The sequence below is a fragment of the Gekko japonicus genome, unplaced genomic scaffold, assembly GCF_001447785.1.
Source record: "Gekko japonicus isolate JY-2015 unplaced genomic scaffold, Gekko_japonicus_V1.1 scaffold649, whole genome shotgun sequence".
NCBI classification, from domain to species: Eukaryota; Metazoa; Chordata; class Lepidosauria; order Squamata; family Gekkonidae; genus Gekko; species Gekko japonicus.
This window is the reverse complement of record NW_015167555.1, coordinates 746,186-773,290: the sequence shown is the minus strand read 5'-3', so window position 1 is coordinate 773,290 and position 27,105 is coordinate 746,186. Positions and strand designations below refer to the sequence as shown.

Genomic DNA, 27,105 nt, shown 5'->3' with positions numbered 1-27,105 from the left:
CTGCGGGCGCAGTCCATCAGTGCGTGATCAGATGCAACTGTGGGTAAGTTGGGGGGGGTTGTGCCGGTTTTCCCCCATGTGTTTAACCGAGGGATCAATGAATTGCACCTCCGCACCGAGGGCCCCCTATGGAGTTTGCGATGATGTGGGAGGCGGGGCTTCTGTGCAACGAACTAGTTGAATACTCAGGGCTCTCTGAGTTTCACTAGCTTTTGGAGCTTTTTAGTGGACTTTCTTGACATTTCTGAATACACAGGACTGGGCAGGAGTCTATCCAGTACCTCGAGTGTAGGAAACTGGTGGCAGAAGACTTTTATCTGAACCCCCTGCTTGTGGCAACAGCAGAAGCTGGAATCAGATCATCTTGAAGCAGAAGCTTTGAAAGAACAACCCCCATACAAGGGCCTTCAAACCTCATCACCAATATCCTTGGCGAAGATTTAGTGAGTACTTTTGGCTTTTTTCTTACAAACTTCAAACTTGGAAAAGAACATTTGACTGCCCCCATAAATCTTCCCCAGAGGCAAAGGGAGCAGAGACTCCTGCGATTTGTGGCTTGCCAGAGTTTGGGGGAGTTCCCTACTTGTTAAATAGATGGGCTAAACTTTACACTGAAATCTTCTATCTGCTACCTGGGAAAAGACTTCTACAGAAACTTATTCTACTTTTAAAGTGGCTAATTTGATTTATGGAAAGGAGGACAGGCTTGTGGATCTAAAATGGCGACCATGACTTTTCTATCTGTGTAGTTCACTGATTGTGAGTGAAGGCTGCTTGTTCAGGAGCAATGGATAAGAAGGAAAATGCCTTTGGAACAATATTACAGTTGTCAGATGACTATTGGGATCTCTTTATAGCACAATTAGAGATAAAGATCATGGACACTGTCTCTCAAGCCTTGGAAAAGTTCTTTGAAAGAGAGATTATGTTTCCTGAAGTGCCAGACGATCAAGCACAGATGACATCATATAATTTACAAAGCGAGGAGCGGCCGGAACTGTCTCAACACTTAACACTCAGAATGAGAGATTCATTCAGCTGTAACATTGGAGACTCTTCAGTGACTTTGACATTGGGGATGGCTGGATACAAGACAGCCCTGGCTAGGTAGGTGAGACAGGACTTTATGTGCTATTTCATAAGCCAGACGGAAGAAGATGAGACTTTCAAAGATCGAAGACATAGAAGGCTAACAATTTTGGGGAGGCTTTTGCAGAGGAAACAGAAGAAACTTGTATTCCATAAGTATCTGTAACAATAAATCCTGACTATTTGCATGAGTTAACTGATTAAGGAGATAAAGATTTATCTATAGTGGAACCCTAAATGCTAAGAAATACTTGTTTCTTTACTATTTCTTTTTCTCTTTCTTGAATTTATATATAAAAATATCTTGACTGCTTGGTTTAATTGGTCAATGAGATAAAGATCTACTTAAAGCAGAACTCTAGCTGCTAAGAAATACTTGTTCATATATTATTTATTTTTTCTTTCTTTTCTTTGAGCTTATATTGACATTTGAAAAATGATTTAAGAATATAATCTGTAGTTACAAATATTGACTATCTTTAGTGTCTCAATTGATTAGTGAAACTTATAAGTAAGGGTTGGTCTATGTGAAACAACATGTTTGGGATATCTGTAATATTTTAACTGATGGCTGATAAAAAAAATATATAGGGCAGTTTGCTTTTCAGAGTGAGCTTTGCAGAGAAAAGGTAAAAGTAATGGGCTGATTACCTAGAGAAGATGTAATGATTTATGTTTAAGTGAGAAAGTATTTTGAAAGTTCATGTCGTTAAAAATATGAAAGAATATCTTAAAGGGACCAGACTGATATTACATAAGAAATATGTGCCCAAATTAGAACTGTCAAATTGCTGTGAAACACCTGCTTCTTTCCATTTCTATTTTTATGATTAAAAAATTGACTAATAATAGTGTAGTATAGACAAAATGAGATACAGCAGAGAGGATATAGAAAAATGAACTGTATATTGGGAATAGATTTTTGTTTAATGATATTTGTTGTGATACAAAATTAATCAAGAGGGAAAAGGGAACTATGTATCTAACGATGTGGTGAGCGAGACAATGTCTAGATATTTTAAAAATGGATTGCTCTTTTTTTGTGTAATTCTTAAAATTTTTTTAATAAGCCTTGCCCATTTGGGCAAGCAGAAAAAAAGAGAGTTTGCAATGATGTGCATACTGCGACGGTGAAAAAATAACGTAATAGAGTCGGGATGGCCTGATCAGACCATCCAGATGCCATGAAAGCGCACTGGAGCATTCAGACGGGGGAAAGCCCATCCGTGGCTCATTGTAATCTGTTTTCAAATGGATTTCCCCCGGTGTCTTTTAACTTTGCTTCTGCAGCGGAGCAGAACGGGTTGCTAATAGCTGCGGGGCGCTTCCCAGAGGTTGTTGTCTGATCGTGCCCTTTAAATCTGCCCAGCATTTGCTCCTATATCGGGTCTAATTGTGCGTATGATCACAGCCTATGCCTGTCTTTCAGTTACAAGACAATTCAGAAGTTGCTTTTACTGCAAAGTATCATTGGTAAGATCACCCACAGTCCACAGTAAGCCAAAAAAGTATTATTGCCAAGAAATATGTGGGGATTTAGAAATTTGTTCTATTTCCCTTATTGTCCATAAGCATGGAAGATTATATTTCGGTATATCAGGTATAATGGAATCTTCCACACAATTTCATCTGACCATCTGAGCCTCATCACTGCATAAACTTTGAAACACAGTGAATGTGCCACGGCTTGTATCCAGCAGAAATATCTGCTGATGGGGAGGGGGACATTGCTGAACCCTTCCTCCTGTGACACACTTCTGATTGGGTGGCTGTTTAAATCCTGCAGCTAACCTCTGACTGAATCCTTCCTCGTGCTGCTCCTGTGTGGGGGGGTAGTGTCTCCCGGAAGTGGCATTTCAGAGGGCATTTTGGACTTCAGTGGAAGGGAAACAGCAATTCCATTAGCAGATATTTTGTTCGGGATACCACATAGGTTGTATTGTAACCGGCTTCATCAAGGCATAAAGGTCAACAGCATCTGTTATATGTTTTCTAAATGAACCGTTCCAAATAATTTACTTCCAGAAACCAAATTTTTACTCTTGAATTATTTCTTGAAGCTGTTCCAGGGAGGCGTGTGAGAATATGGGGAGAAGCTCTTATTGACTGATCTTGTTGGTTGGCACAGAACTTTCATTGCAATGGGTGACAGAAGATGACAAAAAAAGGAAGGGACAAATATTGTTAGATACATGAGGCATTATGCCCATTTAGACCTATCTGAATAATAAAAGAATAGAAGTGAACTTTATTTGCACACTTGACAAAAATATGGGTAATTATACTGTCTGATTAGCAGAACAATGAACAGGGATAACGGGACAACCCCCCCCCCCCCATGTAAAAGTTTCTAAGTTTCACAGCGCATCAAGTTCTTGCTAACTATGTTTTTAATCAGATTGATGTTAAAATCACAACTGAAGATGATGTGGACATGTTTGCAAATTTATGTTTGCTGTCCAAGGCTTTTATCTGCATTGTCTTTCATGGCTAAGCATTTCAGAACAAAGGAACAATTCTAAAAATGTGGCCTACATAAACAAAAAAATAATAATTAACTTCTCCTAGGCCATTTTTTCCTGTAGAGAAATATGAATTTCATGACAGATATTACTTGCTAAAAAAACAGGAATATGTGGAAAAGATTTCACCACTTTAAAAGAGGGGAATGAGTGTTTGAAAAACAAAAACAAAAAAAGAACTACACCATCAACCAAAAATGACTGGAAACCAGCAGCCTGAGCCTGGTGCAACTAATTCCTTACTGAGCTGTCCAAGTCGAGCCTTCTCTTTTTTACCGAACAAACGTCCTATTGAAGACTTGATTCCTTTCTTCTTGGGAGCTTTATGTAGGGAATCCTGGCTGCTACTGACACTGCCAAGACCAATGCTTTCTGGCTCCAAGGAAGCAGGCAAGCTACTATAAAATACACAAAAAAAGATAATATGTTATTCTCCTTATGAGGCTCAATCTCCTCCTAAGCAGCTGTGCAAATAAATTATCTGGAATCTAATAAGAGTGTCTTCATAATTGGAAACATTAATCAGGTTACTGATGGTTTCTTTACTATATCACATTTAATATTTAGAGCAGCATAATGGCTAATTTTCATGTCTCACTATTGCCCATAAAGATGATTGAATCTAACAAAAAGTGACAGAACAGAGACATAATTAATCAAACTCCTATTAAAATCATTCTGACCAGAAATTTTTTAGATGTTTTGATAGGACCCAAACAGATCTCAGTTGTGAAGAAGACTGGTTCCCATAATCACTAAGAGCTGTTTTTCGTGCACACACACCCCCCTTTGGAAACAGAAAGCTCAAGATGGCTGGGTGGGCACGATAGTATGATGCTGCCCAGCAAATTAGTGGGGAACTTGGGACCAATGCTCCCTCTAAGCTGTGAAGTCTTGTGAGCAAAAATTCTACTTTGTGAGCTACTGGCATTACAAGTTGTCAGCGAGCAATTTGGCTACTGCAGAAATTAGTTTGCTCTGGAGTCATCCTTCCTAAGACAAAAATGTGTGAGCTGGAGGCTAAGAAACTGTGAGCTAGCTCACACTAACTCAGCTTAGAGGGAACACTGCTTGGGACTGGCTATTTAAAGTCAGTACTCTCTCACCTTCCCTCTTTTTTGCTGGAAGAGCTGTTATACCCTTCCTCCCTTTAAGTATAGTATGGGAATAGCTGATCGCTTCTGGGAAGAGCAGGAATTGGGTCTGTCTCCAAGTTTGGCTCTAAGGTGGCAGGTTTAGTATGGGCTCACTGGTATGTTAATCACATTGGCAAGCATCTAAGGTGTCTTATGATTGGGGGAGGCAACCAAATTGGGCACTTAAGCTTGTCCAATTCAGGTGCCTGAAGACGAAACTCACAATCCTGAACCTTCATGTTGACTGGTGCAGGGAATTGCCTTGATTGGTGGGATCTCTGTGTACAGTTCTGATGTGCAGACTAGGACAAGCAAAGAGCAGCTATGCAGTGCTTTGGCCTTGGAGTCAGAGTGAGATTGCCCAAACACTGGCAAAATCATCAGGTAGCTTCTTAGGATGCCTGCATGAATAGGGTAAATACCCACTGCACTTCTTCAGCCTTTTAAATGATTAACAATCACTTAGTTTAATCCGATCTTGGTCTTTGTGTTTTCTTGTTTGGGGGTGTGGGATCAAATGTTTCCACACACCCCCAAGGAGGGGATTTTTGTCTTACCTGATAGCCCTCTATTCTTATCAGGAGCAAAGTAAAAGTGTAATGAAAGGTAATTTCTTCCTACTAAATTTTGATGAAGGTACAACTTTTTTGAGAGGTTCCTCAAATTTTCCCAAAGCAACCAACAATAGAAAAAGCAGTAACATATAAACATTGACATGATTCTGATTAAACTCTGTATGAGATTAAACTCTTTAAAAGATTTGTAAAAAACCAGTTTTGTATAAAAAGATAGCATTTAAGTAATACAATGTGACCAATCCAATGTATGTGTCACAGTAGGGCAGAACATAAATAACTGAAATAATAATAATCCCAATTCCCCAGTGTATAATAAAATCCAAGCAAGAGGTATTATTATGTATGATTGACTGTACTCCCTTGCATTTTGAATTTAAAAGGCCTAAGGTAGCAACTTTTTGGAAAATAGTTCCCTCCTGAAGACCTCTGGAAGTCATTGGCAGAAAAGACCCTACTGAACAAGATGGAATACTCAAACCAATGCTAAAAGAGTATCACTCCTCCTAATGGTAAAATACTTGACATCCCTGTTATCACAAAAAGAAGCAAAATTCTTTGCTATGTTCTTAAACCCCATTCCTATGTGCCATTTTGAAATTAGCCTCCCCCTTTAGCAAAACAGCTTCCTATTAGTTTTACAAAACAAACAAGAGAAAAGAGCAATCTTTCCTAACATATTTGGGGGGGAGGGGAATAAAGAAAGCCTTTCACCAGCACACTCTCCCTGGAAACTAGCTCAGGATTTCTCTCTCAATTCATTTTAAGGGTTGTTATTTTAGTTAACATAAGAACATGAGAAGCCATGTTGAATCAGGCCAATGGCCCATCCAGTCCAACTCTCTGTTGTTACAGTGGCCAAAAACCAGGTGCCATCAGGAGGTCCACCTCCAGGGCCAGAACACGAGTAGCCCTCCCACTGTGGCCCCCTCCCAAGCACCATGAATACAGAGCATCACTGCCCCAGACACAGTGTTCCATCTATACCGTGTGGCTAATAGTCACTGATGGACCTCTTGAAGTTGTCTACACTTGTAGCCATTCCATGTGTTAATCACTCTTTGGGTGAAGAAGTACTTCCTTTTATCTGTTCTAAACCTACTGCTCATTAATTTCCTTGAGTGCCCATGAGTTCTTGTATTGTGAGAAAGGGAGAAAAGTTCTCTAGCTTCTCTATTCCATGCATAATTTTGTAAAACTCTATCATGTCGCCCCTCAGTCATTGTTTCTCCAAGCTAAAAAGCCCTAACCTCTTTAACCTTTTTTCATAGGGAAAGTGTTCCAGGCCCTGAATCATTTTAGTTGCCTTTTTCTGCACTTTTCCAAATACTATAGTATCTTTTTTGAGATGCAGTGACCAGAATGGTACACAGTATTTCAAATGAGGCTGCATCATAGATTTATACAGGGGCATTATGATACAGGCTGATTTGTTTAGAGGGAGGGTGTTGTTGTTGAACGATGTGTAACTGATGTCATGGCTGGACAACTTTGCTTTTGCTTTTATGCTCATATGCTATTTTACTATGGTTGCAAGTCACTTCGTATGAAGCAGACTATGAGTTTTTAAAAAAATAAAGTAAATAGATACTGAAATACAGTCCCCAGTTGCATGAGCTAAAACTTCCACTGCAATCAATGGCATTTAATCTCAGTAAATCTATGGCCCAGTGCTACCAATCAGACACAGTGGTACATTTATATTAGTTTTATTTGGGGCACATTGTGAAGAAGGAAAAGAAGAGATTGGATTTATATCCCCCCCTTCACTTGGCGTCTCAGAGCGGTTTACAATCTCCTTCCCTTCCTCTCCCCACAACAGACACCTTGTGAGGTAGGTGGGGCTGAGAAAGCTCTGAGAGAACTGCTCTTGAGAGAACAGCTCTAAGAAAACTGTGACTTGACCTAAGGTCACCGAGCTAGCTTCATGTGGAGGAGAGAGGAATATACCCAGTTCTCCAGATTAGAGTCTGTTGCTCCTAACCACTACACCAAACTGGCTCCTGTGAGTTAAGACAATCAAAATTCTTGTACTGGAGTTTCTATTAATCAGACACTTCTATTGTCAAGTGATTGTTCTCTAGGGTATTCTGGCTGAGGCAGGAGGTAAACCCTACCATCATATAATTAAATTGTTTTCTCAGTGACAGAAATGCAAAAGTCTTAAAAACAGTTGACTGCAAATCATGAAGCATAACTTATTGCAGAACATAATGGAAAACTTTCCTTTGAAAACACATCTTCACAGAGCAGGCAGAACAGATTCATAGCCCCCATTTGTTATGAACAAAACAATATAGTATTGATTTGGCAATACTGGTGGTAGTGAAAAGTGACATCAAGTCACAGCAGACTTAGGGTGACCTTGTAGGGTTTTCAGGGCAAGAGGCTTTACAGTTCTGAAACTCTTTATCTGCCTTGGCAGAGATAAACCATATTGCATCAGAGCATATATTGATATTATAGACTTAAAACTGGTTTAGCAGTGATTTCCTCTCCCTGGAGAACCCTGGAAATTATAGTTATAGGAAATTAAAGGTACCCTTATAATTAAGGAAAAGAAGCCTTGAAAATTAAACTTACATAAAGAGAGTAAGCATGGGGTAGTGGTTAGTAGTGCTGGACCAGGCCTGGTGAGCTACAGGCTCAAATCCCCACTCACCCTGGGGCAGTCATTCTCTTTCTTACAGGGTTGTTGTGATAACAAACCAGATGGAGAACAAACAGCACTGTCCTGAAAGAGTGGGCCAAAAGCCAACGAAACAATCTAGATATGTCATAAGAATTGAGGAGAGAAGAACCCAAGCACCAAGTATGTTACGAGTCAGGTTATGACTCGGCATTTGGAAAGGGAACCCAGGAGCAGTGACTGCAGAACAGAAATGCATTGGAGGCGAAGCTTCACTTGTCAGATTTCTGTCTATCACAGCTGTTAAAGGAACTGTCAGGGGAAAAATAACAATTGTGCTAGAGTGATGAATGGGCACTCTGTACTCTAAGTGGGCAGGGATATGTAAGCAGCCAGGCTCCAGTGTGTATGGGGGAAGTGAATCATGGGTACTGGCTAGATGCCTACTAATGAGCTCTTCCTTATTCCTAATGGCCTGATGGAGGCGGAGTTCTTCAAGAACAAAGGTTGTACAAATTGTTATATAGTAAGTAATATATAAGTGTTATATAGTAATGGATGAGTTTACACTTAGAAGTTTGTGAGGTACCTTTAAAGTAAAATATAATTGAAAAAGAGACCAAAATTTTCCCAAATCTGGAAACTTAAGTTGTAGCATGAGGCACAATTTCAGTGATTCTATTAAAAGGATTTAATACTGAAGCAATTTCTCAATGTGTGTCATTTTAATTCCAAGTTTTCTGTGTCCGCATAATGTTACTTAAAAAAAAAATTAAGCCAAAATATATTAGAGTGGTTTTACATGTTTTGTTTTGAAATGAGCAACAATCTATTCCAAACAGGAGAAGATTAATTAGCCAGCTCAGACAGTACAGTTCAAAAATGCAGCGTCCAGAAAACCCAGTGCTACTAAACACCACCTTACAAATTTCACTTCCAATTTCTCCTTTTAATAAGCCAATCCTCATCATGGATCCTATTGAAATTATACATATAAAAAAATCACTCCATGGGCAGTGGGGGGAAATCCAACTTTGGTCTGAATAAGTTTCAATATGGCTGATGTATAACAATTAAACATAGTTATCTTACAGTGCATCTTTGCAAGAAGCATTAATCAAGAACTCATAGAAATTAATGTAACGTAAAATGAATGCATCTTATTTAAGTTGTTAACGCCTTCAGCAATGAATTTCTTACCTTCTAGCATCATTGTGGTATGAAGAAGGTAGAGTATGAGTCATTCTGATGGCTCGGGGTGTTGGAGGGGGGGAGGTTTCACATTTTATTGTAGCTTTGTCTTCATGTCCATCTTCGTCAACTACTGCAATCTACAAATAGATAATTAGCAGGAAATTCAACTCAGAATCCAATTTTCTAAGTTTTGTGAAACTTTATGTGGTGCAAAACCTCAACACATCTGCAATTTATAAACCTTTACAAGCCAATTGAACTATTAGGCATCATGAGACAAGTCTGGTAAACCATGGGGTGAGAACACACAGACACCAAACCAACATGGATAGACCTAAAAGCATCCAATGCATTGAAAGTTCCAGAAACTATACTGGGAGGGGAAGGGAATCTCAGAAAACATCTTCCACATCCTATGTAGTTTCTGGGACCTGCTTATAGATGTTAAGAAGAAGAGATTGGATTTATACCACACCCTTCACAGAGTGGCTTACAAACTCCTTCCCCTTCCCCTCCCCACAACAGACACCTTGTGAAGTAGGTGGGAATGAGAGAGCTTTGAGAGAACTGCTCTTTCAAGGACAGCTCTGACAAAACTATGGCTTGCCCAAGGTCATCCAGCAGGCGCAAGTGGAGGAGTGGGGAATCAAACCCGGTTCTCCCAGATTAGAGTCTGCGCATTTCACCCCTACACCAAATTGGCTGTTACCCAAAGTGGCTGTGTTTAAATATGATTGGCTGTGTTTTTATATTCTTGTGGGTAGTCATATTGGTCTGAAGAAGTAGAACAAAGTTTGAGTCCGGGGGCACCTTTAAGACCAACAAAGTTTTATTCAAGGTTTACGCTTTCATGTTTCTGAAGAAGTGTGCATGCACACAAAAGCTTATACCTTGAATAAAACTTTGTTGGTCTTAAAGGTGCCCCCGGACTCAAACTTTGGGGTTTTTTTGTATGTTAAGATCAAAATGTGTTAATCTTGTAAACAGTATATTTGAAGTAATTTGAATAGATCAGGGTCCCCCCAAGTGGTGCCTGCCAGAACTTCCCCTGGTGCCCGACAAGCTTTTAAGAAAGTGGGTGGGGTCAGTGTAAGGCAGGGATCGTCATTGGCTGCCCTCCCTCAAAAGACAGGATCTTTCATGTTGAACTAGCATCTGACACCATGGGGACCAGTCTAAATGACTGGTAAGCAATTGGGCTTGTGGTCTATTCCCCTTCAGGATTTCATTATTTTTATTAAACCTCTTTCTCCCCCATCCCCAATTTTCCTTTGTTTCTTTTTATTCCCCAATATCTTTCTCCCTCCTTCTCCCAGCCAGTATTTTTGGTTTTGCTCTGCTTCCTGCAGCAGCTGTTTTGGGGTATCTGCAAGGTCAAAAGGGTTGGAGGCTCCCTGGGATAAAGGGTGTAGAGTTTGTTGATGAGGAATGAAATGGGGGAAAACAAATGTATGTAACTTAGCTAGAAATAAGTTAGGACAAAATCAGACCACAGGGTATAAAGTAATCATGAACATAAGGGCTGGTGTTTAATGTATAAAAGGCCAGAGAACTGGAGGGATAACAGAGGACTGAACCCACAGCAAAGCTCTGTGAGAGTAATGAGAAAAAAAAATACCAGTCCAAAAGGTTATAGGCTTTATCTGGCCAAACAAGCATGGTAGCATATAGACACTGCTGGAAATAGTACTTGCATCCATACTATCCTGGTAACTTGGATATGCATTAGATATGCTATAGGAATATTTTGTAAGAGCCATAACTAAGATGCTATGAACATAACTGAGCACTGAGTAATAACAAGTCTGCTTGACTTCATAAAGAGGGTGGAGGTCAGTAGATACATTGCAAATGTTTGAGTGGAAAACTCATTTGCAACAGTATAATATTTAGGTAGATTAATTATTTAGAAGTATGTCCAATGTTTTGTGAAACTAACTAATAACTATCTGTAGACTGGCTGGTCCCTGCATGGATAATAAGAACTCCTTACAGCTCCTTACAGAGCTCCTTACAGACATGGTAGGGGACCCTATATACTCTGGGGGCTCCTTTGTATGCAGAAAAAAAACACACTGTACATTAATCAAAAGGAAGAACCCCCCCCCCCCAAAAAAAAACAAAACCTTGGCTTGATGAATATTAAATATGCTCCAGAATGGATGGAATGTTGAGAGCAGTTAAAAGAAAAAATTAGGTTGAGGGAACAAAAAACCCTTGAGAGTTCAAGCCCTTGAGAGCTTACACAATAAAGTGTGTGGAGGGAGAGAACATTTTGGGGATGCATTTAGGATTTCCAAATTGTTCTCCCACTGTGATTTCCTGGAGTGGGGGTTCCCCAGTTTATACATACTCATTAGAAATGGTTTTATTTGTTATTCTTTATTAGTTAGTACATCTCAAACCTCAATAACCTTAGTTGAGTTTGGAGAACTAGGATTCTTGGTTTGACTTTCAAATGTTCTATTTTTTAACATTTTTATTTTTTTTTGGCATTTGTGTGTGTATGTGTTTGTATGCCTGTACCTGGAAGTCATGGCAACCTCTGTTGACTCTTACTGGGGTATGGAAGATGTTCAGAGAAGTGGCTTGATAACCTGCCTCTGTCTCCCAGCCCTGGTATTCTTTGGAGGTCTCTCATCCAAATACTTGCCAGAGTTGGCCCTGCTTAGCTTCTGAGATCTGACAAGATTCGGCTTCCCTGGGCTATCCAGGTCAGGGCGACTTTCAAATATTCTGAAGTTTCCTCAACAATTACAAATACAGAAATTTATTTTATAGAATGATTTAGACAACTAATGGGAACATAAGTGACTAATGGGCTACCAATGAAAATAAAGCAAACCTTCATAACAACACATTAAAGTATATGCAAGTATACCTTTCTCCGATGCTTCCTGAGATCACTTGGCTGGAGTTGGTGTCAAAGAAAAACAAAGGAGAAATTTCAGACCAATAAGATATATTGACAACATATTCATTTTTGCAACTACAGAAAATAGCACTTGACGTAATTGCAACGAAACCCAATGCATAATAATTTAAAGATAAACTTTCCTTCAGAGTAAGTGTTCATGGACTAGAGTCCTCTTGTTTCTAGAATGCCACAAGACTTCTGTTACCTCTGCAACAAGTTAACACAACTATTGCCCTGGAATGTTATTACAATCCACCATGGATTCTGACCCCCAAATAAATACCAATTAGCTATCTTTTTATTTCCCTCTATTTTTCTCTCCTATGGATGATGGGATTTGGTGTTATAGATTTAAGACAGAGCTGTTTAAATGATAACAATGTTATTTTAAAGTAAGACAGTCATATCTGAATATGTCAAAATACACATTTCATATGCATTGTAGACTCTCTTGTTATTTCTCCAAGGTTATTTCATGATTTACACTGTTTGGATTGAATGACTCCCTTCTGCTAAGTGAGGTGTGTTTGTCTGAAGTTTGATGGAACAGTCTTCATCCAGTGGGAGGGGCCTGATTTTATAAAAGGGAGTCATTGGATTTAGCCCATAGAAATTTTGTAAAATTCACGCCAAGACTGTACTAATGTTACAATGATTTTACAGCTTGTATTATATCATTCAAATTTACTGCACTAGAACCTTCAAAATTGTCACTTTGGGCAAACACTTACACAAATATAACCTGGTAGGCTCATCTACCATGGTACTTACTGGTTTCCCACACCAGTGATGGTTTGGGAAACCAGGCAGAGAGAGGGCTTTCACAAAATGCTCTTGCCTGAGAGTTTTTATTCTGTAGCCACTGAACAAATAGCAGACCCCTTTTATCCAGGACATTTTTAATCCTGCCTTTTCTCCAAGGAACTCAGGGTATTGTACATGTTCTCTCCTCCATTTTATCTTCACAAGAACCATGTGATGTAGTTACTTGAAAAGAAAATGATGGATCATGGTTACCCAGAGAGCTGCATGGATGAGAAGACATTAGAACCAGGACTCTCCAGTGATAATCTGGCATTCTGACCATTCCACACAACACTGGCTCTCAATAGACAGAACCAGGAATGGGCATGGACCAGACCATGTACCTAATTTTTCCACTGACCAGGGTCCAGTTCATGGTCCATACACCTGCCAACATGGAGCTCCTATGACCATGCCAGGAGGTCCATAGGTTCATGTGGGGGTGGGGCTTGCAGAAGCCATTTAAAGGAGATGTCTTCCCTTTAAATGGCTTTTGTAAAGCAGTGTGGCCACGAGTGAAGGCCAAGCAGTGACTTCACCCACTTCTGGATGGATGAACTCACCACTCGGTCTTCACTTGCATGCCAGGTGGCTTTGCAAAATACATCTGGGTGGATTAACTCACTGCTCGGCCTTCACTCACAGGCCAAGTGGCTTTCATCTTCTGGGTGGGTGAAGTCACTGCTTGGCCTTCACTTGTGTGCTGGGCAGCTTTGCAGAATATGTGGCATGCAGGTGAAGACCGAGCAGTGACTTCACTCACTTCTGAGTGCGTGAAGTCGCCGCTCAGCCTACACTCATGTGCTGGGCAGCTTTGCAAAATCCGCAGCACACGAGTGAAGGCCAAGCAGTGATTTCACCCACCCAGAAGTGAGTGAACTCACTCACTGCTCAGCCTTCACTTGCATGATGGGCAGGTTCCCATTTAAATTTTAAATGGCTTTTGCAAAGCCACATAGAATGCAAGTGAAAGCTGAGCAGCAACTTTACCCACCTGGAAGTGGGTGAACCCACAGTCCAAATGGACCACGGTCTGGTCCATTAACATGGAGGTTCGTAGTGTGGGGGTTTGTAAACCCCACAGACCTCCATGGACTATCATGTTTATGGACCATGCCCAATCCTAGACAAAACACATAGCAATTCCTGTAACAATTATTGCTTTGTTGGTGACTTTCTGAAACTAAAACTCTGGAAGAATCCTTACCTCAGCAGCTTAGCTGTTGGTTATATACTATTTTCATTACTTACTGTAACTTACATAACACAGACTGAGGTCTTACTGTGTTTTGTACTAATATTGAAGAAGATTTTACTATACACAAAAATTTATAAAAAGTGGATAAATAAATGAATAGGGAAAGAAACAAGTAACAAAAACCAGAATCATCCTTGTTTTATTAAAATAAATCAAGCATTAAGTGAAACTGTGCATGCCCTTACCAGTGTCATAACACCCATCCTATCCATTTCCCTGGCTGGGCTACGGGGAGTGAGTTTCGGGGTTGAGTGCCCGCTGGGAGGAGAAGAGCTTGCAAGTGAGGAAGCTGTAATTGAAGCAGTAATGGATGTACCAGGATGCACCCTGGCCAGATTTAAGCCTTCTAGACTCACACTGGCAACTCTGTTTTCTATTTCTTCAGCACGCAATTCTGTTGACTCTTTTTCTTCTTGGATTAACCTATCCAAAATAATTTGGAAGTAAAAGAAGTAAACAGCCAAAGTCATATCAACAACTTTATTTATTGCTTACTTCATTCATAGCTTGCCTCAGAGATCATTTCAGGGGGGATCGCAGTTCCCCCGGGTGAGGTGCGTGAGGGCGGGGCACATGACAAAGCCCCACCCCCTGCTTCCGGCCGCCCCGCTTCCAGCCCTCATTCAGCCAGGAGGAGTCAGGAGAAGAGGGAGGGTAAGTTGCTTCCTCCCTGCCTCTCCCCACCCCTGCCTGCCTGGGGCCAGGGAGGGCCTTCACGGGGCTTCCTTGCACTCCCGCCGGCCTTGCAGGACCACCGCCGGGCCCCTCATGGGGCTCGGCAGTGGAGCTGCAAGGCTGGCGGTGGCGGCCGGGACCGTTGGGGGCGGGGTGTGTGGCCTTATGACACACTTCTGGTGATGTCAGGGGGTGTGACCTTATGACACACTTCCAGTGATGTCAGGGGGTGTGGCATATGCTAATGAGTTATGCTAATGAGTTCCCCTAGCTCTTTTTCTACGAAACGACCCCTGGCTTGCCTTTCTTGCAGAGACTCAAGGGGCAATGTTTGATATTCTAAACTCTGTGTTAACAGTGAGCTGAAACTTTACATCCCAACAGTTCAGTAAGAGTGCTTTCAGAAGTGATGTTAAGAATAAATTTAGTCTGAAGCAGCACCCTTTCTTGTATGTATCTATGATCCCATTCAGGGCTAAAGATCACTAAGGTATCAGTTTCACATATAAGAATTGTCCTGTTTGGCTACATTGAAGATAAATCTCATGGGGCATTTTGTTTTCAGCAAAGGCTTGCCAGTGCAAGCTCACAAGTAGAACATGGACAACATTTTCCCATTATTACTAGAATTTGAAAAATGCATCCAGAGTTCTCACAAACTTTCTGGTTTTTCACAACTGACAACCAGATTCTTTTAAAAAACTTTTAAGGTAATTTTTTTCTTGACTGTTTCCATCCTCGGTGTCAACTATTACTCACTACACATCCCTGATCAATAATTTGGCTCTATTTGCAGCTTTCATTGGGCTCTTTGACCACATAACATCATGCCCTTCACTCTTCAGTTTCCATGAGTCTTCTTTCAAAAAGCATCTCCTCAAACTCCCCCCCCCCTTTGCTAATTTAAACCAGGTAATTATTACTAAGGTAAGCAGGTTGTGAATGGCATTGCAGGATGGGATGCTGTTTCAAGATAGTATGTTGTCTGACATATTCTGTTGTTCTAGTACTGTGGGTCTGATCCCCTTTTACTTGCAATATAGTGGAATTTGTGTATTTTGCATATCTGTAGGTGCAAGACTTTTATGTTCCTTTAACTGTCATGTTATATATCTGATCTATATCAAATTGGGAACACAAAGTCTAAATGAAAGCTATTATAATACATTGGCTAAAAGACTATTAATCAGGGAGTTCCTGATTAAAATTTTATCTTTGCTACCATCAATCATCTTCTTCTCCTGCTTTTTCAAGTTCAAGATGGTATGAATGGTTTTTTCTTCCTGTTTTTAATCTTCATTACAATCATGGGTGGTAAGTTAGTTTGAGAGGTAGTGACTTGCCCAAGGTCACCCAGTGAATTTCATGCTAGAGTAGGGGTTTGAACCTGGTCTCCCCAGTCTTACTTAGACAATCTGGCTCATGAGTTCACTGTTGTGAACTTTCAGTATGGATCTTAAGCAGGCCTCTTTCTCTCAGCATGACAACATGATAATAATACAGATCTAACATATAGTTACAACCTGAGTTGTTTTAGTGACCTTATATAATAATTGCACGGATTTCAACAAGATAGTGGGTTGAATCCAGACTAAAGTCTTTGCTTGTGCAAGCTACATCTGTCAGTGGAACAGAATGTTCCTGTCTCTCTCCCTCCTGCTGCAGCCCATTGAGTTTCTGGAAATATTGCTCCCTCAAGAATCTCATGAGAGGAAAATTGGGGGTCTGCAGAATGAAGGAAGAATTACTGAACATTATCTGACCCCTTCTGCTAGCGGTAAATTTAAGTGTGGATCCAACCAAATGTGTATAAAGTGCTTTGAATACTCAAAAAACACCATATAAACATTGATTCTGTGATTGTTATTGTCGTCATCATCATGATCTGTTTTTGCAGATGCCCACGAAGCTTCACACTTTTTGATTAAGTTAACGTACCTGATTTCTTTGTTGATTGCATCTAGTTGCTCCTGAAGCATCATAGCAAGGGTTTGAGCATCAGAATGCCCACTTGGCGACAGAAGATCCATTGAACTAAAAATAGTATCTCTATCATCATCATCAATATCAGACATTTCAGTGTCACTCTCAAATGGATGGCTCAGAACTGCAATTGGCTGACTTCTGTTCCACTCATGATCTCCAAGGGATTTCACCTAATTATAAAAATGCATACTGATCAGCCTAAAGTAAAATGTTAATTTTCACAGAAATTAAAAACTGGAGAGCTAGTACTTTCAAAAACTGTTACAGTGATCAACACCTTTTGGATTACTCGGGCAAGTTTTACAAGAGACACTTAAATCGTTTTGTTAATTTCTCACAGCTGCTCCATGGCATCACACTGACCTGCATAAGTGGACGTGATAATTGGCTACTGTACATTATAAGACTATTTCTGATCATAAGAAGAATATGCATCCTAAGATTATTAAAATTTAGTACCACCATTCCTTGGCATTATCACTTGGATTTAAAAAAAAAAAGATATTTCAAGAATTATACATCATGCTAAAAACATCCATTGTGGCCCAACTGTGGACTGCTGGTTATAAACAGGAAGTGAGGTGATACCAGGCCTCTGCTGAGTGAGTGTTCTTCCTCATCATTCCTATCTCCCTCAGCTGTGCTTCTATCAATGCAATCCTAAACAGAATTACATTATTTTAAGACCATTGGCACTAATTGCCTTTGAAGCTCATCATTCTGTTATATGACTAAAACCAAGGCAGGCCCATAGCCAGAAAGTTTTCAGGGGGGGAGGGGGCAGTGGCTGTTGGTAGGGGAGGGAGGGGGAGACCTCGCAGGGAGGGGGAGACCCAGTGGGATATGGGGGGAGGATGGGGGTTGTGAGTGGGAAGACCCAGTAGGACCACAATAATCCACCAATTCGCCTGTAAGAGGCTGCAAGAACTTGTGTCGTGTTTTGTTGCTGCAGGATTGATACAGTTATCCTTCTGGAAGGGATCTGCCTTAAGTGATCCTCTGCAATATGAATGGCACTGACCTTAAGATGCAAACCTTTCTTCTTCTTCTTTTCTGCACAAATAAATAACTGAGTCTGACTGAACAGAAAGGGGGCAGGTAAACAGCTAAACACCCTTGGGTTCTTCCACCAGCTGGACGGAAAGGGTGTAGTGGGAAAATCTGTAGCCATGTTTAGCTTTTCTGAATGTTGGACACCCAAACAAATTGCAATAGTGGGATTCCCCCACCCCATCTAGCTGCCCAGCTGATATCCTGGAGCATGGAAGCATTTCCTTCTGGTATGGACACTGAGAGCAGTAAAATCTCTCCTCCTATTCTGGAGCTTCCTCCTTCTGCTCCCTGTGTAGTTCCTCTGTGTCTGGGTTTTTTGAAATCCGGATCCCTCCACCATGAAAAATAGTGATGCTGCTGGTGGTGGTGGGAATAGCCAAGCAAGTCCCACAGAGCAGTATTTTGAGTGGGTGGTGGGATCTGCTTACTCTAGTCTTTGGCTCCACATCCTATCAGGCCCGGGTAGATGCTAATGTCATTCTGGTCGTTTTGATCAGAAACATTTGCAATGTTTGCAAGGCTTGAAATGCACTGTGAAGGACTGTGATTATCACAAGCAGGTTTTCTCCCCGTCCTGGCCCTGCCCCCTTTCAGCCAAGTACTGCACCGGCTGCTGTGAAGGCAGCAGGGGAGGAGGGCAGCACGATGCTTGCCCCAGGCTTCCTCCCCCTCCCACCCTGAGAGGTGGCAGAGCTGATTTGTGAGGGGGCACCACCCCCAGAGCCCCACCCTGGCTATGGGCCTGAACCAAGGTTACCATATTTTGAAAAGCAAAAGGGGGGCATATTTCCCAACTGACTATTTCAAACAAGTGATCTCTATGACAAATCTCATTTTAAATACCCCTATTCCTAACCTTCCAAGCCCAAAAGAGGACATTTTCACCAGTTGTTTAAAAAGAGCCCAAAAAAGGATGGACATCGAAGAAGAAGAAGAAGTGTCCTCAAAGAAGAGGACATCTGGTAATCCTACTAAAACATATTGAAAAGTACTCAGAATGTGGAGTGATTCAGCAAGAGTGATTCAGCAAGAGTACTTTATTAGTTCAGGAACAAGACAAAGAAACCAGCTCGCAGGCCGGTTTATATGCGTTCAGAAAACCCGCCACCAAGCACACCTAAACACACCCCCTACTCCCGATAGGCTATTTACAGTAACCGGGCGACCATTGGTCTCCCGGCTGGGAAGCTGGCCCTTTGATTGGGCCGGCTAGGATCCTATGGATCCTTTGTCTTTCGACTGAAGCTACTGAGGAATATTGCCTGGTCAGCCCGGGCAAGTCCGGGCATGTCAGGCTGAATGCACTACACGTGGTAATGGCGACAGTACATTACACCCCTCCCCCCATAGTCCAAACTACCCACATACAAAGTCCTGTAGATACGCGGGGGCCGTCCTGGGCCTTGTAGAGCGGCGGAGGTCCGGGGTGCTGTTCGGGGCTGCTCCTTGTGGCCGTGGCGGGGCGGTTTGCTGTGGCGTTTCCGACGGCGGTGTGTCCTGCGGGTGCAACGCCGGGGGCTCTAGAGTGACCGGGGCCGAGGCCGGGTTCTGCGGTTCGGTTGCGTGGCCTGAAGTTTCGTTGTGCTCCTGGGGCTCCAGGTCCTCGGGGTCGTTCGGAAGGACCCGGCGCCGCAGTTGGTCGATGTGGCGGTGTAGCAGTTGTCCGTCCTCACAGGAGACCTCATAGGAGCGCGGGCCTCGCACCCGGACCACTCTCGCAGGGATCCAGGGTGGCCCCTGGGCGTAGTTCTTAGCGTAGACTGGGTCTTCCGGGAAGAACCCTCGGGCGGCTGCGTGTGATTCCGATGTCGGTTCCATCTCGGGGGCCCTGTCTGGGTGTAGACGGTCCAGCCGGGAGGTTAGGCGACGACCCATCAGGAGCTCCGCCGGGCTGCAGCCGGTCTCGGTGTGCGGGGTCGTGCGTTGGCCGAACAGGAACACCGCCAGCTTGTAGTCCCAGTCCTTACTGTCGAACTTGCGCAGTGTTTCCTTGGTGGTGCGCACCATGCGCTCCGCCTGGCCGTTGGTTGCCGGGTGGAAGGGCGCTGACCGGACGTGTCGGATTCCACAGTACCTCGTGAAGTCCTGGAACTCGCTGGAGGTAAATGCTGTGCCGTTGTCGGTCACCAGGGTGTCTGGAAGGCCGTGGGAGCTAAAAATGTGGCGCATGGCTCTGATGGCGGCCTTCGAGGAGGTAGACGGTACCGGCACCACCTCCAGCCACTTACTGTAAGCGTCCACTAGAATGAAAAAGATTTGTCCCTGGAACGGCCCCGCAAAGTCCAAGTGTAGCCGGGACCAAGGTTTGTGGGAAGACTCCCAAGCTCGATCGGGCGCTCGGGGCGGTGCGGGCCGGAACGCCTGGCAGGGTTGGCACAGTTTCACCAGTCTCTCAATGTCCTGATCGAGGCCGGGCCACCACACATAACTCCGAGCCAGCGCTTTCATCCGCACCACTCCTGGGTGAGCCTCGTGCAATGCTGCAAGTACTCGGTCTCGGAGTGGGGAAGGGATTACCACCCGACCTCCCCACAGCACACAACCCTTGTGAGCAGACAGTTCGTCTTTGCGCGAGGCATAGGCCGCAAAGTCGGGTCCCGCCGAGGCCAACGGCCACCCCCTTCTCACCCAGTCCAGGACGCGGCAGAGGATAGGGTCCTTTTCGGTGCGCCGGGCCACCTCTTTCACGTGAACCGGCTGGTCGGGCAGCGTTTCCAGCAGCGCGATGTGATGGGCTGGGGCCGGGTCAGGCTCCGTTTCCGGCAGAGGCAGGCGGCTCAAGGCGTCCGCGTGGCCCATTGCCTTCCCGGGCCGGTGCAGGAGCCTGTAGTTGTAGCCCGCCAGGAAGACGGACCACCGGATCACTCGGGGCGAAGTCATCTGGGGGGTCTGGCGGTCCGGGGCGAACAGACCCAGGAGAGGCTTGTGGTCCGTGGGGACCGTGAAGGGCCGGCCGTAGAGGTAGTGGTGAAATTTTTTCACCCCGGCCACTATAGCAAGAGCCTCCTTGTCAATCTGCGCGTAGTTGCGCTCCGCCGCAGACAAGGTACGGGAGTAATAGGCCACAGGTACCTCCCGACCGTCAGGCAGTTTGTGCCCCAGGACCGCCCCGACCCCATATGGAGAGGCGTCGCAAGCCAGCACCACCGGCAGGTCCTCGTTGAAGTGTGCGAGTACCGAATTTGAGACGAGGAGGTCTTTGACCGCCTGGAAAGGCGCCTGCTGAGCCGTCCCCCAGACCCACGGCGCGCCCTTGTCGAGGAGCCGATGGAGGGGTTCGGCTACTGCAGCTTTGAGGGGAAGAAAAGAGTGGTAAAAGTTCAGGAGGCCTAAGAAGGCCTGTAGCTCGGTCTTTGATGTGGGGGCTGGGGCGTTCGAGATCGCTCTGGTCTTCTCCGCCGTGGGGTGAATGCCCTGTGCGTCGACCGCGAACCCTAGAAACTCCACTTTGGGCACGCCGAGCAAGCATTTTTCGCGCTTCACCTTCAGCCCCGCCTGGTCGAAGCGTTGGAGAACGGTACGGAGTCGGGTGGCAAACGACGCGGCGTCGGGGGCGGTGATCAAGACGTCATCTAGAAAGGGCTGTACCCCGGGGATACCTTTGAGGAGAGAGTCCATGAAAGATTGAAAAATCCCCGGAGCCACCGAGACGCCGAACTGGAGCCGGTGGACCTTGAAAGCCCCTCTGTGCGTGGCGATCGTCTGGGCTTCCGCCGTGGCGGCGTCCACCGGCAGCTGCTGATAGGCCTGCGCCAAGTCCAGCTTTCCAAATATGCGAGCCCCCGCGAGCGCCGCCAGCACGTGGCTGACCACCGGAACGGGGTACGCGTGGTCCTGCAGTGCTTTGTTAATTGTGCACTTATAGTCCGCACAGATCCGGACGTCCCCGTTTGGTTTGATCGGTGTGACAATGGGGGTTTCCCAGCGTGCCGATGCCACCGGCTCCAACACCCCTTGCGCCACCAGCTTGTCGAGTTCCGCCTCGATTTTCGGCCTTACCGTTAAGGGCGGAAACCTGGCCTTGATCCGTATGGGCCGGACCGCCGGGTCCAGGTCCAGGGAGATGGGGGCCCCCGTGAACTTGCCTAAGGACCCATCGAAAACCCGGGGGAATTCGTTGCAAACGTCCGCGAAATCGGCTTGCTGCAGCTGGTGGATGCCCCCGATGGTCAGGCCCAGCGGCTTAAACCACGACATCCCCAGGAGACTGGAAAGCCGGCCCCCCACCACCAGAATGTCCAAACAACCCTTGAAGTCCTGGAACTCCACCAGGAACGTGCCCCAGCCCCGCACCACCACAGGATTCTTATTGAAATCCTGAAGCCTGATGTGTGGTTTGCGCAGAGGGGGTCCCCCGTTGGGACACACTGTCCGCAACGTCTCCTCCGAGATAATGGTAAACTCGGAGCCCGTGTCAAGTTCCATGCTACAGGGGGACCCCTCTATCCGGACCGTAACATGGACTTTGTTTCGGCTCTGACGGGGCAAGTCACCTACCTGGGGCTGGGGCTGGTGGCCGACGGCATTTGTGTCGATCGAATGGAGGTCCACAGTGTGGATGGGTTCCCACTGGTGGCTGGGTTTCCTGGGTGGCTGGCGGCGGCTGCGGCAGACCTTGGCGATGTGGCCCTGCTTGTTGCAGGACCTGCAGACCGCCTCGCGGAAACGGCAGCTCCGACGTTCATGCGCGTCCCCGCAGCTGGCACAGGAGGAAGCTGGCTCCGACGGCCTCGCTGGCGGTGCGCCCTTCGAACGGTGAGGTTGTGACGGCTTGCGGTGGAGTTGCGCCACTGCCTCCTCTTCGGAGTCTGCCGAATCCCCTCCGGCTTGGGTGCGGTGTACCCGATGGCCGCCGTGGCCCGGGTGCTCATTCTCGAAGGCAGCCGCATCCTTTAAAGCCGTGGCTAGCGTGAGGTCATCATCCCGAATGAGGCGCCTCCTCAGTTTGGCCTCTCGTAAACCCAACAAGAACTGATTCAGCAGGGTCTCGTCCAGGTTGCTGAAATCGCATTTCATGGCGGCCTTGCGAAGGTTGGCCAGGAAGTCCGCAGCTTTCTCTTCGGGGCCCTGGACCTTCACAAAAAAATCCATGCGGGCCGCAAATTTGGAGGGCTGTGGCGCTAGATGGGCCGTGAGAGCCGTGATGAGGGCCTCGAAGCTCACCTCCTCTACCTCCTTAGGTGAGATTAGGTTCTGCAGAAGGAGCAGGGTGTCCATCCCACACAGCCGGATGAGCTGGGATCTCTTCAATTCGGCGTCGGTGACCCGCATGCAGGCAAGGTAGTGCTTGAGGATCCTCACCCATGTGGTCCATCGTTCGGGGTGGGCCAAGTCAAACGGAGCGATGCCTTCGTGCGAGGTCCCTGCTGGAGCGGCGGTGGCGACCCCGGAGGATGCGTTGGGCCCGGAGGATGAGGAGGTGGAAGCAGAGGAGGGAGCGGAGGTGGCGTTTTGCTCCGACATTTCCGCGGATGCTCGTGGACGCTCGGAGGACCGGGTGCGGCGGGCGCGATGGTCGGGCGAGCTTAGCCTGAAGCGTGCTAGGCGTGGAGAGCGATGCTGCTGCTCGAGGGGTCAGCAGTGTGCAAGCGGAGCCGGGAGCGGAGCGATGAGCAGTTGCCGGAGAGCTGGGATGCGAAGTTGCGCGGTTCCCGGAGAGGTCTCGGCGTCAGGCTCGGTGCGGTACTCGTGTTGGCGTCCGGGTCTTGTTCATGGGGTCGTAGATCCCACCTTCGTCGCCAGTGAAAAGTACTCAGAATGTGGAGTGATTCAGCAAGAGTGATTCAGCAAGAGTACTTTATTAGTTCAGGAACAAGACAAAGAAACCAGCTCGCAGGCCGGTTTATATGCGTTCAGAAAACCCGCCACCAAGCACACCTAAACACACCCCCTACTCCCGATAGGCTATTTACAGTAACCGGGCGACCATTGGTCTCCCGGCTGGGAAGCTGGCCGTTTGATTGGGCCGGCTAGGATCCTATGGATCCTTTGTCTTTCGACTGAAGCTACTGAGGAATATTGCCTGGTCAGCCCGGGCAAGTCCGGGCATGTCAGGCTGAATGCACTACACGTGGTAATGGCGACAGTACATTACACCTATCATTATCAGTTACATTATACCAATTAAGCTTACTGCTTTTAGCAAATAAAAGAGCAGCACCATCACCTTTGGTTCCTCTCTCCGGATTCCCATACGACCTCTTCTAGGTCTTCTTATCACTTTTGTAGATCTATAATCTGGCTGACTGTCAACTATTGAGCCTACAGAGTATCTCAGTTCTGCTGATGAATCAAGAAGTGGCCTGAAAAATATTAGTGGAACATGAACTAGAAGATGAAAACACATGAAGAATAAAAGCAAAACTATAAAAATTAATAATTCATCACAAATTGAAACAGTCAGAAACTTTAATCCTATAATCTAATTACAGTAACAAAAGTGGTAGAATTGTTGATTTTCTAATGTACTATGAGGGTGATAAAACTCTATGATATATTTTCAGGAAAATAGAAATTATCAGTAAAACTTAGTGAGAAATATTGTCTTGTGAGTGACTGCGGTGCAACAGACAGAGTGTTGGGACTGGAACTGGGAAGCCCAGGCTGAAATCTCTGTTCAGCTATGATGCTCACTGGGTGGCTTTGGGTAAGTCGTTATCTCTCAAGCTGATCTAGTTCACAGAGATACTGTAAGGAACAGAACAGTAGAAACTCCATATAACGTTTCCTGAATTTATTGGAGTAGAACAAATAAACTTTGATCCTCTATCAGACCCAATTCATAGCATACTAGATAATATTGATGCAAAGATGTAGCTTTGATTACATAAACACAAGAGTTTGTGAACATTGGTCACGATCAATATTGCCTGCTATGTACAGCAATGGGTCTCCAGGGTATCAGGCAGAGAAAAACATTTATTAACATCTGCTGCTTGAGATACTTTAACTGGAGATAGCAGGGAGTGAACCTAAGACTGTTTTCATGCAAAGCTCACATGAATACATGAAGCTGCCTTATACTAAATCATACCCTTGATCCATCAAATTCCCTGTTGTTTACTTGGCCTGGCAGTGGTTCTCCAGAGTCTCAGCCAGAGGTCTTTCACATCACCTTACCGCCAGTGCCTTTAACTGAAGATGATGTGGATAGAACCTGGGACCTTTACATGCCAAGCAGATGCTCTACCACTGAACCACAGCTCTGCAACTCAGCCACAATCCTTCCTTCAGCAAAATATTCTAATCACAATCATGGAGCTGACTATAATTCTATTCTAAAACTTTCCATGCTATATGGGGGAAAGCATCACTTTCTGAAGAGATATGGAATAGGTAAAACGCAGCTCTTTATTGGCAGCACTCCTGGAACCATGATGAATGCATTGTGTTATAATATAGTTTCTTTATTGCCGGGAAACAAAAATGGACTTCCATCTCAGGAAATCAAACTTCCATAAAACGTTTAAGATATAAAGCATGATATTTTCCATTGTTTTTTTTTTTAATGTCTTTTCACCATGCTATTGATGTGACTGAAAACAAACTGAGATCTAAATGAAGAATGCACCCAAATTGCAGCTAGGAAAAAAACTTATAAAATTGTTCTCTAAATATAACTTCAAAGTAAATGACCTGAAATTGAACCACCGTTACCAAAATATTGAAGTAAGCCCAGAATTCAGGAGTCTTAGACAAAACGCAATATTCTGTTGTGGACAGAAAATGTAACAGAGAACAGAAATATCTTGCATCTGTTTCTGATTAGCTATATGTCTGTTTATAGGGGCATGCTTGGTTTGGTTGCACAGAGTACAGGAAGTATTCCTCTTTTCTTACTCCATGGAGTTTTACCTGAAATATTTATAATTTATACTCTCCATTAAAAACCATCCAGGATGATCATAGCACATTATTTTAAAATATATGAAAAAACAAATAAAAACCAGCATTAAAGATAAATGAATATCAAGATAGTATAATTTCTTGTAGAAACATAAACTGATGATAATACAACATATCTCACATCATAAAATCAGAACAGAAAATTAAGCAATGGGCAAACAACTGACCAAGGAATAAATAGCAGCAGAATAAAAAATGGCAGCACCAGATGGGAAAAAAACCCAATTCTTTCCCTGTCACTATTTTGTGAAATAACCAATTGACAACTATGCGGCTGCTACATGGAAAAATAACATAGGCTACAAACACTCTTGCCCTAACTTGAATGGCCCAGGGTAGCTTGATCTCATCAGATTCTGGAAGTTAAGCATGGTCCGCTCTGGTTAGTACTTGGATGGGAGACCACCAAGGAAGTATAGGGTTGCTATGCAGAGTTGGATAATGGCAAACTACTTTTGTTCGCCTCTTGTCTTGAAAACCCTATGGTGTCACCAGTGCTCTCTCTAAGCTGTGGAGTCTTGTGAACAAAAATTCTGCTTTGTGAGCTACTGGCATTAAAGTTGTAAGAAAGCGATGTGGCTCCTGCATAAATTAGTTTGCTCTGGAGCCATCCTTCCTGAGACAAAAATCTGTGAGCTGGAGGCTAAAAGACTGAGCTAGCTCATAATAATTCAGCTTAGAGGGACACTGGGTGTCACCATAAATTGTCTGTGACTTCATGGCATTGTCTACCACCAAAGGCTCTCAAGTAGAGGTTTCCCATTTTCAGCTATTAGAGGAAACATACTACAACCAGAATTCTAGATTATGCCCACAATACTTATGATTAAAGCAATGACATTTTCAAAGGTTACACCTTTTGGATGTATTTTCAGTGTGACTTTTAGTTAAACTATTATTATTTTCTCATTCTACCTTGACAATGTGGAATCAATCAAAGACCCTGCTCTTATTTTCATTTGGTCAAGTTCAGCTCTCAGCTTGTCTATTTCTTCTGCCAATCTTTCCTGAAAATTAAAAAAAAAATCCGTGGGAAATATTTTGCATTATATAAAATTTTATAAGGATAAAATTGATCAATAAAAGGAGGAGGAGAGGAGGAAATTGGATTTATTCCCCGCCCTTCACTTGGAGTCTCAGAGCGGCTTACAAACTCCTTTCCCTTCCCCTCCCCACAACATACACCCTGTGAGGTGGGTGGAGCTGAGAGAGCTCTGACACAAACTGCTCTTTTTCAAGAATAGCTGAGCCAGAGCTTGTGACTGACCCAAGGTCACATCAGCAGGTGCAAGTGGAGGAGTGGGGAATCAAACCCGGTTCTCCCAGATTAGAGTCCGCACACTTAACCACTACACCAAACTG

General features: G+C 44.4%; 1 protein-coding gene across 8 annotated transcripts in view; it reads right to left on the bottom strand.

Annotated features, from left to right (window-relative positions):
• PPFIA2 (protein tyrosine phosphatase, receptor type, f polypeptide (PTPRF), interacting protein (liprin), alpha 2) overlaps window positions 1-27,105 on the bottom strand; it is a 414,803-nt gene that overhangs the window by 50,269 nt on the left and 337,429 nt on the right. For all 8 annotated transcript variants that reach the window (XM_015413721.1, XM_015413717.1, XM_015413720.1 and 5 more), the window contains 7 exons: window positions 26,659-26,750; window positions 24,005-24,140; window positions 16,738-16,955; window positions 14,310-14,547; window positions 12,027-12,056; window positions 9,152-9,282; window positions 3,855-4,009 (listed from right to left, as the gene is read on the bottom strand). In XM_015413721.1, coding sequence (XP_015269207.1) covers window positions 3,855-4,009; window positions 9,152-9,282; window positions 12,027-12,056; window positions 14,310-14,547; window positions 16,738-16,955; window positions 24,005-24,140; window positions 26,659-26,750 — 1,000 coding nt within the window. The remainder of the gene's footprint in view (window positions 1-3,854; window positions 4,010-9,151; window positions 9,283-12,026; window positions 12,057-14,309; window positions 14,548-16,737; window positions 16,956-24,004; window positions 24,141-26,658; window positions 26,751-27,105) is intronic.